The following is an 18,358-nucleotide window of genomic DNA, read 5'->3' on the forward strand; positions in this document are numbered from 1 at the left end:
ATTAGTCAGAAATATACATGTATTATAAAACGCATTTTAAACAGTAAAATTATCAAACGGGTTACCTTTTAACCAATTTTAACCAGCTGACATAAAGATTAAATAAAATACACAAATCACAATGGTTGTTTAGAAACAACAAACAGCGCTATCTGCAATAAGCCTTTTTTTATATTATGCACTCAATGAAAGGAATCTGTTATAGGCATATGCTTTATAGATATTATACGTGAGTGAATCATGTCATTTGGGTCGACAACAACTTCAAGTGCTGCGTAAACACTGTACTTTAATATCTTGTAAACTGTCCAGTGTCACCTTTGATGTTGGTTATCACTTACGCCTACTGATAAGCGACATGAGACACGAGTCCTCAACAAACTCAATACAATGTGATATATTGGAGTGGAGTATCCGAGCACTAGGATCAGACTGAATCGAAACACCAGGCCTTGCCTGGCACGACTCGAACATAAATCACTACTTGTATCGGGATATTAGAAACTTCTAAAAGCACCACGCGTTTGAAATGACAAAACAGTATTGTTTATTGTTAAAGTTCTTCAAAATATTTACAATCCTCATCGGTATATAGACGTCAGATTTTGTCTTGACATCTCATCTTGCGCGAGAAAACTGATTGTGTACAACATACTTAAACTTTCTGTTTTAAGAGGGCGCCGATCGCAATGTTGACCATTGTTGGACTTTTTTGCGTAGCACTCGTGGCGTTTGTTGGTAAGATAATATTTTTTTTTAATTCTTTTCACGCCATTCTCCATGATTGTTTATGTCATTCAATTAATACTGCATGAGCAGAGTTCGCCTGTGATTTTTGGTTGTAAATCCGGTTACTATTTGTTTCTTTTTTAACACCTATCGTCATAAATGTTAAATGTCATGCCATTAAAATTTTGCAATAATTTGAACAAAAAATATAATGAACGCCTAGTGCATTGGGCACGTTTTGATATAATTGCGATGACGAAAAAACACCTGCAACTGCATGTACAAGCGTTGAAGAGCCGTGGGTCGTACCTTCAAATATCATAACGAATATTATAACGAACATCTTAACTTTTGCTACAATCGACTGACATATTCAAAATTAATTTTCTTGATGTGCAAATTGATATTTGTATGTACATAATATAAAACATTATTAGATTTGTTACGAGAATTAAACATAAAAATAAGATCAACTAAACTTAAAATGAAGAGGCGACATGAAAACAATTAAATTTTATGATGTTAAAAATTCTCTTATAATAACGTAACGCATTGTCTGTTTTATCTATTTTAATTTAACAAGCATATAGACCCATATGAATAAGTGATTATTATTTATGTGATTTACTTAATCCAGGTGGCGCCACTGTGCCCGAGCAGGCGCATACGACCCCGGGCCCCCACATGTGCATTTGCACCATGGAATACATGCCGGTGTGCGGAGTCGACGGTAAAACCTACCCAAACATGTGTTCCATGAAATGCGAGTAAGCGTTTGAAAATAAGTTTTGAACACAAATGTTGATGGGAGATTTCTTTGTTCAATTTGTTTAATATATAATAAATGGTGAACGAGAACTTATTCTGTAATAAGTTACTTGTGTATAAATAAAACGATACCACACGTATTAAATTAAGTGTTCGGTATAATACACATGCACGTGCTTCTTATCAGTCCTTTAACTAAATAGCCATATGTTTTTTATTAAAATCCGCGCCCGGTGATGTGAATTAAGTTTTATATTTCTGCCTAATCAGGCTGCAACTTTCTACATAAGAAAGGATATATTAAGAAAGCGTTGTAACACTAATATTTCAATAATATTTTTTTTTATTGAAGTACTAACTTTTACCTTAAAATCTTATGTTTTTGTTTCTATGATGCATATTTTATTGACATTAATGGATTAAGTATTTATCAACATAGTTTGTTTAAATTAATGTGCACTATTTTCAAAATAACCCAGTTCCTTTTCAGTTCTTTTTTCAGGATGGGGGGGGGGGGGGGGTCAATCTTATGTTGTTCACATGCTAGTAATATATCGCCTTACTCGTAAGTTTATTGAATGGTTGTCATTCAAGCAGTTGATCTTGCAGGGGTGTAGCTGAATACCACAAAGGTATCTGCGGCCTACCGGTGTGCGCCTGTCCCCGGATATACCAGCCCGTATGCGGCCAGGACGGACAGACGTACGGAAACTCGTGTGAGCTCAGATGCGCGTATGTACTCACTGTATTGTTTGATACCTAGTGATATCAATATTATATAAACTCTTTTTTTATATATTATTACTGAAAAGTGATCTTTTTATGATTTTTAATTCTCAAACTGGCACATACAACAATGAAATGCATATTTTTCAAAGAAAAGGTTAAACGAGTTTTCACACGGAATGAAAACCTCTTTTTTTCTGCAAGTGCTTTTACCGGTATTCTGGTCTCATGTTCATGTAGGAAAGAAGAAAAAAGCAAATGACGTAATCTTGTTTATGATAGTGACGCCGTTCATAGTTTACTTAAATAAATGACTTCTGCCTTGATGTGTACCACATCTGACGTAATAACAAAGTACAAGGCACGGTCACCTAGTGCGCGGACTTTTCCAATGAAAACGAGAGAAGAGAAAATTACACACGTACAATATAACAAATATTTATCAATAAACTTGTTTAGTGATACATATTTTGATAATACTGGTTCTATCACTGTTACAGCGGCGTTGCGTTCTTCCAAGAGGGCCCCTGTACCGGGACCGCGCAGACTCTCATACCCCCGGGCGTGGGCAAGCGACAGGCGGTGATCCCCTGTATCTGTACCTTCATCTACCAGCCCGTGTGCGGGTCTAACGGACAGACATTCGGCAACGAGTGCACGCTACGCTGCGACGCAAGGGAGAAGTGAGTATCCTTTGTTATTACATGATGCTATAAATGGGTTTTCCCGTACATAAAAAACGTTAAAGAATATGAAAATATATATGGGCCATTCAACTATTTATAGTAGGTGTAAGTACGCAACAACATTTAACATCTCTTCGAAAGTCGCAGGTGTTGCTCTATGAGTAATCAATTTCTGACCATCATGTTTTCGGTCAGAATGTTACAATTTGCCAAATAACATTATAACACGGACTGTTGCCATAGGTTAACTGGATCTTGACATAATTTCCGGTCATCACCGCTAAATAACTTTAACCCTTTCAGTGCTGGAACCGAATTTTGAAGGCCTTTGCAAACAGTTTGGATCCAGGTGAGACGCCACAGAACGTGGAGTCTCATCAGGATCCAAACTGTTTGCTATTCTGATCTAGTATTCTTTGAAAAAAAATCGGAGAAAATGCTAATTTTAGAAATTCAGCGGAAGACATTTTAGCAGACGACAAATTTCCCAGCATGCAAAGGGTTAAAAAGCCAACATATGATAATAAAAGCTGTCAGACGACAGTAACGGCAAACAGAGAAAGTGATTTCGTAGTGATTCAGTTTTTGATACATGCATTTATTTCTTGCCTTATATTTCAGCCCAGAGCTATCAAAACTCCACGAAGGTCCTTGCAGTGGCACTGAACTCGTGACTTTTAGTCCGGATTTCTAGACAGCTATGACTACATGCGGAACAAATTCATGGGTCCATAGACTGTTGTTAAATGTTATTGATTGAACATAATTTTATTACCGTTCATCATTATAAGAAATATTCCGTTATTAATACTGTTTTACATAAACAAACAAGAACTTATTTATCCAGTTTTAGGTTTTTACGGAAAACGGAATGATTATGCTCGTTGTGTATTAAAATGGTGTACTTAGATAATCGAGCTTATCAGTTAAGAGACAAAGCATTTACGCTTGTTTAATGTAGGTAAACATATTTACTTCAATTGTTAAAACAGAAATAAAAGGACGCAACTCTTGAGTCTTGGTTATCAGTAATCCTTAAACCGAATCCTAGCTATCCTCGTCGCCACCGTTGTGTGTGATTACATTTAATTTTATTAACGGACGGATATATGAACACTACACATTCGAAGGATGGCTCCACTGTTAATCAAAGCGCTGAAGGCACTTTAGGTGTTCGCTGTTGTATAGGTTTAGACGCAACTCAGTTTTAAAAATTATGTTCTAGCTATTTATATTGCAAGTTTTAAATGAACACAACCCATTCAAATTTATAAAGAGTGTGTCTTAAAGTACAGGTCCAGATGTGTATTTTTTAAATCATTAATAAACAATATAATTTAAGCTTCATTTTGGGAAAACAGGGCTTTATGCATTAATTGTCATCCCAGTACCAGAGAATCTTTAAACAAAAAACATTATAAAATCAGAAATGTCGTCCTTGATTAGCTTGTGTGCATTGCACAGGCTAATCAGTGTGCACGGGCTAATCTTATTTGACATGCATTAAGCACCGTTTTCCCTGAAAGCAGCCAATATGTACAGATTTCAATGAAAAACACTAGACTAGCCAATGTTGTCTTAAAAGCTGTTAAACACTATTAGTCATATACACCCACTGCTGTGAACAGGCATATGTGGTGGTTATCTTCCCTAGCAGACGAATTTGTCGTCTCCATAATTTAACTGCAACAGGCAGTGGTTGTCTTTCCATAGCGTAGTTAAGCAGTTTCGCGCATACTGATTTGCAAAATTTGGTCTGTAAAATTAGTGTGAGCTAACGCTCACACTAATAACAGTCCGTAGCATTCAGCCTCACATGCAACATCTAACTCTCTCTCCCATACACCGCAATACATTTAAAGTCCTTTTAAAACAGCACACTTCGCGCTATACAAACGAAAACCTTCAAAGTTTTGTCTTAACTGAAATATTGTTTAAAGAGATAAGAGGAATAGTAAGGCATACAATGGTAGAGCCATATGGAGTGATAACTTGCAGAATAATTATTTTTGTGTGCGTTTTTCATAGAAATAAAAGTTAAAAAATAATAATTTGATCTGTTGTTCATGCCTCTTAGAAACACTGAAAATATATTTGAATTTTGTAATGAAAAAATCTTGTTTAAATATGAACAGAATTAAAGCTGAAAATAACAAAAAAAACTAAACTGTCTCAAATTTCAATGTTTTTTTATTTTGATACTTCTGTATATCTCTTTCCAAAACGGGGTCTACAAACGACATGACATTCAGAAAGACGACATGCGCTATCAAAGTCGCATACATATACATATCCCAAAGCGGACCCTCAATGCATATTGACTGACTTGCCTGTATTTATTTATATTACTAGAAGTTGAAAATAACTTTTAATTCCAATAACCAATTATATGTTAATAATATAAAATAAAATATAAAATTAGCAATTAAATAAAACAATTTATAGCTACGTAAATATGAACGTTTATGTGATTATAGCTGTATTACTGTCTGATTGTCTTATTCATACTTCATTGTTCTAATGCACGATTAAAACAAACAGAACATTCTCTGATTGAGCATTTCTGCCTTATATTTGTCTACAGTACTAGACGTTGAAAGTAATTGCTAATCGAAATAAACAACAAATTTAATATCAAACTGTTAATCTACTATGTAAAGCTATATAAAAATGTATGTGCATGTGTTTATACGTATACGAGCGTGTGTCCGTTCATGCATGCGTGTACATGTGTATGTATGTATATGGTTCTGTATTCATACTGAAAATTTGTATCTTTGTAACTTGGTGCTTTCACCGTTTCTTGTATGTGTCAAATACCCTTAAAACCTTCTTATGCATGTCTACACAGATTTAGAGCACCTTATGCCGTCCAATTTGTGTTCGACACTTAACGTCTTCATAATCATTCTCATTTGCTTTATTTTTTATTATATTGTTTTCGGGACGAAGGACTTGTTGATGAGTTTTGGACTATTGTAAAGCGTGTTTAAGTGCACTCATCTTTATTAATGTGTAATGATGGTTACGCATAACTTTTGGCAACGATACAAACCAATCGGATTTTTTTGCAACTTTAAATGCAATGTTGTTTTTTTTTCATTAAGACGAAATTGCTTTGAAATCGTCTCTTCACAACATCAGAGGTCAATCCAAAGTAGACAATTACATTGCAATTAAATATTCGTATTTTTGTTGTCGTTTTAACAGTCGTGATAGTTACATGGCGTAACACAATCATGTTGCTTTCTGTTGATATTGAAATTAACCCAGGCCCAGTATCGAGTAGTTCTCAGGTTCCTTGGTTACGGAGATACACTTACTGACCTATCTATTATTCAACTTTTCTCATCCAGTACTTGTGTTTGTTCAAAAGAGTAATATATTTTTTTTTCAATATAAACTAAAATAACAGTTAAGAAAAAAAATGTGTCGAAAAATGCGAAATAAGCCAGATAATTAATTCTGAAATCGAAAATGTCTGCACAGTCGAATTCGCCAATATGTATATCATGCATGTACGATGTGACTATAAATTTAGTTTAACGGTTCATTTTTAATTCCTGCAACGATATATATTCATACGACACACGAACACTAACCTAATAAAAAGACGAATGCTTCGGTTATTGTAGGAAAATATTTACGAAATATCTTCGTCACAATCGGCTCGGGGCGCTAATTTGTGTTTGCTGCATTTTATGAAATTCGTCTTCAATGTATATTTTTTCTTGCCTATTTTGTGTTATTGTAACATATTTTATCAATATAATACACTTTAACACAAATCGTATAATCTCGCTTTAACAAGTTATTCATAAGATAAAATATGTTCTTTCATCAGGTTGTTTAATGTTTTCTTAAATTAACTTATAATTAACTAATGAATATCATTATGTGCCTTTCTCTGAATTCAATGTTGTTTGTCCGATAGAATCGGATGGGTTGTTCTGCCATATGTTGTTACGTATCAAAATAGAAAACCCAAGGATGGCTTACTTAATTTTTAATTAAGAAGTATTTTCTGGCTGATTGCGAGTGACCTTACCACTTTGCGAAAAAAATTTCATGGGTTATCAAAATGCAAGACATGTAGCGAGTGCATAACAATCCGTACTGAAGCTTTTGAGACATTTTCATTAAAAAAAGAATCACATTAAATCAGATAAGATTCCTTTAAAACGTGAGCGTATGTTTACATAATGATTTACTATTTACTTTAGTTTCTTTTATTTATTCGTATTCGATTGCTAATTCGATAAAAGGTAAGTTTATCAAAATCAACAGTGCAGCCGGTCGACAGGTTGAACATTTTTATTCGGCATAGCTGTTTAACTCAGCTTTTCACCTAAGCTGACCTTTGTAAGCGACCAATACATTTGAATATAAAATTTTCCGCCGGTAGGCCTGAAACTTTTCGAAATATAAAACGTACAATCTACGAACAGTTTACACATCTACATTAATTAATATGTTATTCAATTTACTTTCTATTTTTGGGAGGTATAGGGTTTAAGAAGGGTTATTACAATGCGTTCTGCAACGATGTTAACTGCTTGTTCAGCATGGAACACATTTTGTGTGTGCCCCTTGATGTAGAAGATTGTCAGCGCCAGAGCGTTTGTACTTAAAGGCTGTTATCATATTTAGTAAGTACTACCGAATTGCATTATGTGTACTCGTATAGTTTAGATTGTACAAGTTTTGTTGTTCGCTATCCTGATATACGTTTTGACGAAAATATTTTTTGTTTTCGAAATTGCCCGTTAAACATGTAAACGTATTAAACTTTATACTAGCCGTCGTTCCAGCATTGGAATCGTTACCTAACTTTAATGCATTGCATTCCAACACGCAAGGTTTGAAGGTCAGTTCGCGGTCAGTTATAGAATCGTTATATAATCGTTATATAAACGCTAACGCGTTAACTAGGTGAACTTGATGTTTATTTTAAAGAAAGATCTTAAATAGAGGATATTTGTTGGATTCGATGGAATATCGATTTTATTTCACGAGTGATCATATAAAATAATATTTTGAAAATACATATTTTCTATAACTACGAGTGAATTAAAATCGATATTCCATCGAATCCAACAAATTTTATTTTTATTTTATGCTTTTTCACCGTTTGTTTACATTGTAAAAGTGTTTAACTGGATAATTTCGCTGAATTTATGCCGTCATTTCGTCGAAAAAATGACGTCATTTCACTTTAAAACAATGAAAAATATCGAGATTTTTCACTGTTATTTTTCACTGTTTAAAACAGTGAAATATCAGTTTTATTTCACTGATATTTCTCTATAAACCACCGGAAAGCATAGAATAAATGAAGATATTCGGCAATAAGATTATGGTATTTCAATCACAGGGTCTTAATGTGTTTTCAACAATTCTATGACAATTACCAGTTTTGATTAATTTGATAAAAATATTTCAATATATTGACCAATTTATTGAGCATGAGCTCGATGATTCACGACACTATATAGTAACAATCGAATAAAATATCAATGTCCGACAAACCACTAAAACAGGTCTGAACGCGCGTATAAATATAACAAATATGTAAGGATGATTCGGGCGGCCGGTTAACGTGTTTTCATTTATTTTCATTCTTCTTGTGTTTTCTATTCTGTTTCTACAGATATATGATCTGTAATATCTAATAAAGCGAAATAAGCCATGAAATCTGGCGCAACACCCCGAAATTGATTTTCGTTAGATGCAGCTAATAACTGCGCAGAAAAGCCATTGGCAATCTTTGATTACATTTATATAAAATTTGATTTTTCATCACACTAACCACAGTCAACGCCGTATATTTTTCTACAGATATTTATTGTATTTGTCCTTCCACCTTTCAGCGTGTGAGGAATTTCTTTCACACGCAGTAATGTGGCAGTCGTTTCTCTTTTCAGTTTGGACATTTGAGAATGTTTTTGAGGCGTTTGAACAACACAAGGATCTTTAAAAAAAAAGCAAACACGTGTTTTAAGACAAAATCCAAAAATACTTCAACCATATAATTATCACAATCACTCACAACCTTTCTATCATACCTATGCAACTCGTTCTGCAAGCCTCCGTTAATCTTTTAAGAGCTTTGCAATCTAGGGCAAACGAATGATAACGTTTTAAGTTCTATTATTTTCTAAGCAGTTATCACACTCATTCGGACATGCAATGCATGCATTCTAGAAAAATACATAAGCTGTAATTTGACACAAGTTTATTTGATGAAATGTTACATTTAACAACGATAATATCTTTCAAAATAAGTAATTTGGACATTAAGTGTTTCGCGCGTTATTGATTGTTGTTGGTTTTTTTTGCCAAATGGGGTATTGTTATATTGAATGATAATTTGTGGAATAAAATCATAAGCTGTTTTTTTTTTAAATTACATTCATTTTTAAATATACAATTATCAAAGACAATGTTCAAGTGCTCACAAATATAGGCAAGTAATAAACAAGAAACAAACAAATGCCACATAGTTTTTACATTGAACAGTATATTCACTCACGGACTCTAGATGACAAATTATAATTGAATATAACACATGCATTAATAATAAAAAGTACAACAAAATGTTTGACCACAGAACAATTTAAGCACTTGCACCAATAATAATACGTACACCAAGAGCAGCGCATAGCGGGTGCCAACGCTCGGCTGTGGGTGCAGTTAAAAAATTGCTTAGAGGTCACAGTGACCTTGATCTTTGACCTAGTGATCCAAAAATGGGTGGGCGAGTAGAAATCATCAAGGTGCAGCTACATATGAAGTTTCAATGTTGTAGGTGGAAGAACTTTGATTTTATAGCCAATGTTAAGGTTTTAGCACGACGCAGACGGCGGACGAGCTGGCTATGACAATACCTCGGGTTTTCTCCGAAAACAGCCAAGCTAACAAAATGTTTGGCCACTGAACAATTTGAAGGGAAATAAATGTACCATTCACAATAAGTACTACACAACGTTTAACCCTAGAACAATATGAGGGGAAGTACATGTATCGATCATAACACGAGTTCTGCAGTCGGAGACAGTACAACAAAACTTTTAAACAATGAACAATTGGAGCTTCCCATAAAGTTTCATTGAATTCCCGTAATAAGTTGCCGAGAACTAGCTCGCACAAGAATTGCACTATATGTACAATGGAAAATTTCAAAGGGCCATAAGTATGTTGAAAATCATCCGCCCAGAACCGGCTGATAATATGCGCATCTCCTCTTGGTAGTGAAGCTTCCCATAAAGTTTCATTGAATTCCAGTCATTAGTTGCTGAGAAATCGCCCGGACAAGAATTTCACTATATGTACAGTTAATGGAAAATTTCAAAGGGCCATAAGACTGTGAAAAATCATCGGACCATAACTGGCTGATAATATGCACATCTCCTTTTGGTAGTGAAGCTTCCCATAAAGTTTCATTGACTTCCGGTCATTAGTTGCTGAGAAATAGCCCGGACAAGAATTGCACTATATGTACAGTTAATGGAAAATTTCAAAGGGTCATAACTCTGTGAAAAATCATCTGATTAGAACCCGCTGATAATATGCACATGTCCTCTTGGTAGTGAAGCTTCCCATAAAGTTTTATTGAAAACGGCCATTAATTGCTGAGAAATAGCCCGGACAAAAATTGTGCACGGACGGACGCACGGACAGACGAAGCGGCGACTATATGCTCCCCACAAAACAATTCGGAGGAGCATTACAAAACGTTTGACCACAGTACAATAGTATACATATCATGTACAATTGCATTCTTAATGCTACAAAATGTTCGACCCCAGTAAATTTGTACAAAAATCATTTACACTGTAACGCTTAGCTTTATACTACAACACTTTTGACCCCAGTAAAATTCTTGAATAGTTTACTTTTTATAAAATAACAAATCACACTCTTATTTGAAGAAACCCCCCCCCCCCCCCCCCCCCAGCACAGCAATTAGACAATACATGAATAAACTACATTTGAATGATTATAGTAAGCAAATTAAATGCAAAACTGTTTAGTGTCAAACATGTCATTTTTTTCAACATATGGTTTAGCATCAGAATCAGTCATTTGTAAACATTATGCTACCATATACCAATGGTGATTGCCATTGGCCCATTTGCAGTTGCATTCATAATATCTATTAAACAAGGGCTGTTTGTAAAACATGCATGCCCCCCATATGGGCTGTCAGTTGTAGTGGCAGCCATTGTGTGAATACGTTTTTTGTCACTGTGACCTTGTCCTTTGACCTAGTGACCTGAAAATCAATAAGGGTCATCTGCCAGTCATGATCAATGTACCTATAAAGTTTCATGATCCTAGGCGTAAGCATTCTTGAGTTATCATCCGGAAACCATTTTACTGTTTCGAGTCACTGTGACCTTGACCTTTGACCTAGTGACCTGTAAATCAATAGGGGTCATCTGCCAGTTATGATCAATGTTCCTATGAAGTTTCATGATCCTAGGAGTAAGCATTCTTGAGTGATCGGAAACGAACTGGTCTACCGTCATTCAGACTGGTCTACCGGCAGGTCTACCGATATTCAGACTGGTCTACCGAAAGACAGCCAGCAAAACAATATACCCCTGCTTCTTCGAAGAGGGGAAATAATAAAATACACACATCACACTGGTTATAAAAAACAAGAAACAACGCTATCTTCAATTAACTTTTTTTTAGTTATGCACTCCATGACAAAAGAAATTGTTATAGACATATGTTTTGTAGGCATTATACGTGAGTGAATCATGCCATTTGGGACGTCACTAACTTCAAAAGCTTCGTAAACACTGTACAGAGAGAGAGAGAGAGAGAGAGAGAGACCTGATTAAACACATACTTTCACTCTTGTTTTAAGAGGGAGCCGATCGCAATGTTGACCACTGTTGGACTTATTTGCTAAGCACTCGTGGCGTTTGTTGGTAAGAAATTTTTTTTACGCCATTCTATATGCTTGTTTGATGTTCGATTTATACTGTATGCCCAGAGTTCGCCTGTAATTTTTGTTTCTGATACCGGTTACTTTTTTTCTTTTTTTTTCAAAAGAATCGTCATGAAGTCATGCAATTAATATTTTGCAATAATTTGAACAAAAAATCCAATGAACGCCTCTTGCATTGGGCACGTTTTGATATAATTGCGACGACAGAGAGAACACCTGAAACCGCATGTACAAGCGTTGACAAGCCGTGGGACGTACCTTCAAATATTATAACTTATATCATAACGAAGATCATAACAGTTGATATATTCGACTGCCACATTCACAATTGATTTCTTGATCTTTTTATGTAGAAAATATAAAATACATTATTAGATTTGTTTCGAGAATAAAACATCAAAATACGATCAACTAAATGAATATACTGAAGAGGTGACATGACAAAAATGTTTTGATGTTAGATATTCTCTTATAAAAAACATAGCACAGTTTCTATTCAATATATTTGAATTTAACTAGGGTATGAACCCATATGAATGAGTGATTATTAGTCATGTGATTTCACTTCCTCCAGGTGGCGTCACTGTGTCCGCACCGGCGCATACGACCCCGGGCCCCCACCTGTGCATTTACAATTGTACCATGGACAACATGCCGGTGTGCGGAGTCGACGGTAAAACCTACCCAAACTGGTGTTCCATAAAATGCGAGTAAGCGTTTGGAAATATGTTTTGAACACAATTGTTGATGGAAGATTTCTTTGTTCAATTTGTTTAATATAAAATAAATGGCAGACGAGACCTTATTCTGCAATACGTTGCTTGTGTATAAATAAAACGATATCACACGTTTCACATTAAGTGTTCGGTATGCACGCTACGTATCAGTCTTTTACCGTAATAGTCCTATGTTTGTTATTAAATCCCGCTCCCGTTGATGTGAAGTAACTTTTATATTTCTGCTAAATCAGGCTGCAACTATAGGCTATAATTATGATAAAGCTAGATATATTAACAAACAATTGTAACACTTTCATAACTTACAAATTGAATTACTTGTTATTATCTGAAAATATGCTATTAATATACCATATACCAGGTCACGTATTTACCATCTGACTCATAAACATAATTTCAAACGTGTAAGGTTCTAAAATGGCGTTTTAATAAATTTCAGTTCGTATTCACTTGCATTTTTATACAGATTTCTTTCTCTTGAATAATTTATTAGTGTAATAGCACCATTTACTCATAAACACATGCGTCCAAGAAATGCCTTTCTGAAAAAGAATGAAATATCGCCTTACACGTAATGTTATTGAATGTTTGGCACTTATGCAAGTGGTATTGCAGGGGTGTAGCTGAATACCACAAGGGTATCTGCGTCCAACCGGTGTGCGCCTGTCCCTGGATATACGAGCCCGTATGCGGACAGGACGGACAGACGTACGGCAACTCGTGTGAGCTCAGATGCGCGTATGTACTCACTGTATTGTTTGATGACTAGTGATATAAATATTATATAGCAATTAAATTATATATACATATATTATTACTGAAAAGGGATCTTATTTATGTTTTTTAATTCTCAAACTGGCAGATAAAACTATGAATGAATGCTGTTCACAGAAAAGGTTTGTAGAGTTTTCACATGGAATAAAAACCTCTATTTTCTTCTGCAAGTGCTTTTACCGGTATTCTGGTCTCATTTTCATGTCGGAAAGAAAACACTTTCAGTAAATGACGTAATCTTGTTTTTGATAGTGACGCCGTTTATAGTTCACTTTAATAAATGACTTCTGCCTCATCTGACATAACAACTAAGAGTTGGGCAACTAAGAGTCCAATGAAAACGAGAGAAGAGAAAATTCCACACGTTCATTATAACACATATTTATCAATAAACGTTTTTAGTGATACATATTTGATCATAATAGTTCTATCACTGTTACAGCGGCGTTGCGTTCTTCCAAGAGGGGCCCTGTACTGGGACCGCGCAGACTCTCACACCTCCGGGAGTGGGCAAGCGACAGGCGGTGATCCCCTGTATCTGTACCTTCATCTACCAGCCCGTGTGCGGGTCTAACGGAAAGACATTTGGCAACGAGTGCACGCTACGCTGCGATGCCAAGGAGGAGTAAGTATCCTTTGTTATTACAGGATGCTATACATGGGTTTTCCCGTAAATAAAAACGTTATATGAAAATATAATACAATAAAGTATCAGCCATTCAACTTTTTATATCGGGTGTAAGTACGTAACACAATCTGACATCTTTTTGAAAGTCGCAGGTGTTGCTCGATGAGTAATTAATTTCTGACCATCATGTTTTTGGTCAGAATGTTACAAATTACAAAATAACATTATAACACGGACTTTGGCCATAGGTTATCTGGATCTTGACATTATTTCAGGTCACCACCACTAAATAACTTTAAAAAGCCAAAATATGGTATAAAAACTGTCAGGCGACAATAAAGACTAAGCAGAAACTACAACAAGAGGGCCAAGATGGTCCTAGTTCGCTCACCTGAGATAAGTTGGTTCATTCAATCTTTACCAAACGTCAAACTTGACCAAGATATTGTCCAGACAAACATCCTGGTCAAGTTTCATTATTTTTGAGCCAAAACTCTGGCGTATGGAGTGTTTACGAAGTTTTTTGTAAGATTTGACCTGGTGACCTTTATTTTGACCCCTCATGACCAAACATCAAACTTTGCTTACAACAAGAGATGTGTTTGTCAGAAACACAATGCCCCCTATTGCGACGCTTTGAAATAAAATTTCAATATATCATTTGGCAGGTTTAGAAATTATCTCTCTTTTAAAGCTTATTACTTCCCTTGGATTGTATTTTTTAAATTTTGACCTTGAAGGATGACCTTGATCTTTCACCACTCAAAATGTTCAACTTCATGAGATACACATGCATGCCAAATATCAACTTGCTATCTTCCACATAGCAAAGTTATGGCCAATGTTAAAGTTTACGGACGGACGGACTGACTGACTGACTGATGAACAGTTCAACTGCTATATGCCACCCTACCGGGAGCATAAAAATAAATATTATGACCAAGATTCATAAAATTTAAAACAAAATTGTGAACTCTAGAGTGTTTTCAGGGATTTTGTATAATATAATGAAAATTTTGACAATAATTTTGTCATTTATTATGCGATTTTGCTCATTATCAAACTTGACTGAGATCTTGTGGTCATAAAGCTTCTCAGCAACTTTGATAAAGAATGCTTGAGAAATGTGAATGCTAGAGTGTTTACAAACCCAATGTGGACGGACGGATAGACGGCGGACAAAGACCAACCCTAAAATCTCACCTGAGCAATCAGGTGAGCTAAATAGTGTATTTTTTCCACCGATCTGAGCCATTTTCCAACTAATCCGAGATATCAATAAAACCAATGTATTGACTAAGTTTCACAATGATTAAGCAAAAAATATGACTTCTAGAGTGTTCACAAGCTTTCTCTATAGTCATAGAAACTTCCGCACTCCCCCCTGGCGGCCATGTTTTTTGACCGATCAGGACCATTTTCAAACTCATCTGAGATATAAATAAAACCAATCTTTTCACCAAGTCTCATGATGATTGGGAAAAAAGTGACTTCAAGAGTGTTCACAAGCTTTTTTACTATACAAATATAAGAAAAATGCGCCCCCCCCCCCAGCAGCCATGTTTTCAACGGACCGGAACCATTTTCGAACTCAACTCTCGTATCTAGGAAACAAATGTTCTGACCAAATTTCATGAAAATTGGGCAAAAAATGTGACTTCTAGAGTGTTCACATGTTTTCACTATATACATATAGAGAAAACTGCCCCACCCACAGGCGGCCATGTTTTTTCACCGATCTTGACCATTTTCGAACCTGCCCGAGATATCAATAAAACCAATGTTTTGACCAAGTTTCATGATGATTGGGCAAAAAATCTGACTTCTTGACTGTTCACAAGCATTTTTTACTATATAATTATAAGGAAAACTGCCCCGTCCCCCTGGCAGCCATGTTTTTCAACGGACCAGAACCATTTTTGAACTTAAATCACGTATCTAGGAAACAAATAATCTGACCATATTTCATGAAGATTGGACCAAAAATGTGACATCTAGAGTGTTGACATATGTTTTCACTATATACATATAGCAAAAACTGCCCCGCCCATTGGTGGCCATGTTTTTTCACCAATCTGGACCATTTTCGAACTCTTCCGAGATGTCAATAAAACCAATGTTTTGATAAAGTTTCATGATGATTGGGCAAAATTGTGACTTCTAGAGTGTTTACAAGGTTTCTCTATAGCCAAATAAGAAAAACTGCTCCGCCCACTGGCGGCCATGTTTTTCAACGGACCGGAACTACTTTTTAACTCAACCAACATATTATTAAGACAAACATTTTGACAAAGTTACATGAAGATTGGGCATGATTTAAGACTTCTACAGTGTTAAAAAGGTTGGGGTTTTTACCTAGTGACCTAGTTTTTGACCCAGCATGACCCAATTTCGAACTTGAGCGAGATATCATTGGGACAAATCTTCTGATCAAGTTTCATAAAGATCGCACAAGAAATGTGGCCTCTAGGGTGTTTACGACCAAATGTTGCCGGACGGACAGACGACGGACGGACGTACGACGGACAAAGACCGATCCCAAAAGCTCACCTGAGCAATCAGGTGAGCTAAAAAGAGATACTGATTTCGTATTGATACAGTATGTTAAATGCATTGCTTTCTTGCGTTATGTTTCAGCCCATCACTATCAAAGTTACACGAAGGTCCTTGCAGTGGTACTGAACTCGTGACTTTTAGTCCGGACTTCTAGACAGCTGCGACTACATGCGGAACAAATGCATGGGTCCATAGACGGTTGTTAAATGTCATTTACTACAGAAATCCTCCGTTGTTACTTCTTTTATATATATATAATAAAGAAATTATTTTCCATGAATACGCTTCGTTAAGGGGTTTTCGGATAACGTATTTTTTGTGCTTGGTGTGTATTAAAACATAAATAATTGAACTTATTAGTAAAGAGACAAAGAGGCAAATTAATTTGTTTTACTCTTGTTTAACAAGGGCTGTTTGTAAAACATGCATGCCCCCCATATGGGCTCTAAGTTGTAGTGACAGCCATTTTGTAAATATGTTTTTTGTCACTGTGACCTTGACCTTTGACCTAGTGACCTGAAAATCAATAGGGGTCATCTGCGAGTCATGATCGCCTGTACGAAATGTTCCGCCCGGAATCGGCACGAAATCGCAAACTAAATTCCGGGCGTAAAAAATATTTCTGGGCATATTTTTCTATATATGATTTTAAGAAGAGGGGCGGATTCCGGGCGTAATCCGGGCGGAAAACAGGGGCGAAATATGTAAATGAGGTGGGACGGAATTTTAAATTACGGGCGAAAAGCAGTTTATGGGCGGAATTCAGATTACAGGTGGAATGTTAAAACTACGGGCGTAACTTAGATTACGGGCGTAATAAATACCGGGCGGAAATTGGATTACATGCATATTGTAATTTGTAAATATACCCATATACCCATATAAGGACAGGCCATTTGAAAAAACAAAAGGCGATCGCAAAAGCTCAACATGAGCACTTTGTGCTCAGGTTAGCTAAGAACTAGTCAAAATTATGACAAGATACATTTAACATAGTATCTTTATATTAATTTTAAGATAATACATTTTAAAAACATGGATCACCATTTTATACTTCTGCAAATGCAGAACAAATGCTGAAAATCCCCGCATTTTTTCCGCAGTCACAAAAAATGTGGAACTTATGCGGAAAATGTACGCATTTTCGTTCCGCATTTTGATGATACTTTTAAGATACAATGTAGCTTTTAAAGACAAACAACAAAAATATTCAATATATATACATAAAAAATAATTTGATAGACATGCACTTTTTAAAAAACAAACTGTTCTTATATACACGGCCAAAATAAAAAAGTTCACTTTCACATTGAATGCGTTTTTTAAACTGCTTTCTTGAGTAGGAATTCCTCTCCATCACAGTATTGTTCAGGTCCACGATTCTCCCCCATTCTATGTCATAATCTGAAATGCAATTTGATATTTAGTACAACTACAGTTCACCTATTGCAAATACTGTTAACAACTTATGTAGAATTAATTGCTTTTTCAAACTTTTTATGTAATCCAGGGCCCCAGCTAGGATTTGAAAAAGACAGGGTCCAAATTTGGCAACTAGTACACTTTTGAACGTGCTTGGATATTTATCCCTGTGGAATATTTTCAAATAACCTGTGCTATATATGCGCATATTATTTAATATTACATGCATTTTCATTAAAAAATATTTTTTTTTAATTGATAAAACTAGTTTCACTGTTAAAATAAAATTAGTTTATTGAAAATTCATTGAATATTCTGTAAAATAATGTGATCAGAACCAATTAAAGACATGTTGGGGGTCAAAGGGGGC

General features: G+C 35.5%; 1 protein-coding gene across 2 annotated transcripts; it reads left to right on the forward strand.

Moving 5' to 3' along the window:
- The first annotated feature begins 573 nt into the window (after nucleotides 1–573).
- Nucleotides 574–16,751, forward strand: LOC127845823 (serine protease inhibitor dipetalogastin-like). 2 transcript variants are annotated; one of them, XM_052376976.1, is made up of 5 exons: nucleotides 574–738; nucleotides 1,367–1,496; nucleotides 2,107–2,229; nucleotides 2,724–2,906; nucleotides 16,648–16,751. In XM_052376976.1, exons 1-5 carry the CDS (start codon nucleotides 690–692, stop codon nucleotides 16,718–16,720), a joined length of 558 nt encoding a protein of 185 aa, XP_052232936.1. In that variant the 5' UTR covers nucleotides 574–689; the 3' UTR covers nucleotides 16,721–16,751. The 2 variants fall into 2 exon arrangements, with proteins under 2 accessions (XP_052232936.1, XP_052232935.1); XM_052376975.1 differs by lacking the exon at nucleotides 16,648–16,751 and adding an exon at nucleotides 3,531–3,924.
- The last annotated feature ends 1,607 nt before the right edge of the window (nucleotides 16,752–18,358 follow it).

This window comes from Dreissena polymorpha, chromosome 9 (genome assembly GCF_020536995.1).
Source record: "Dreissena polymorpha isolate Duluth1 chromosome 9, UMN_Dpol_1.0, whole genome shotgun sequence".
Classification (NCBI taxonomy): Eukaryota; Metazoa; Mollusca; class Bivalvia; order Myida; family Dreissenidae; genus Dreissena; species Dreissena polymorpha.

What these genes read in the sequence shown, in the direction of transcription:
- LOC127845823 (XM_052376976.1), top strand. Translation starts at nt 690, where the DNA reads ATGTTGACCATTGTTGGACTTTTTTGCGTAGCACTCGTGGCGTTTGTT. An exon ending in AGCACTCGTGGCGTTTGTTG is followed by an intron (nt 739 to 1,366) that starts GTAAGATAATAT and finishes TACTTAATCCAG; the next exon opens with GTGGCGCCACTGTGCCCGAG. An exon ending in ATGTGTTCCATGAAATGCGA is followed by an intron (nt 1,497 to 2,106) that starts GTAAGCGTTTGA and finishes TTGATCTTGCAG; the next exon opens with GGGTGTAGCTGAATACCACA.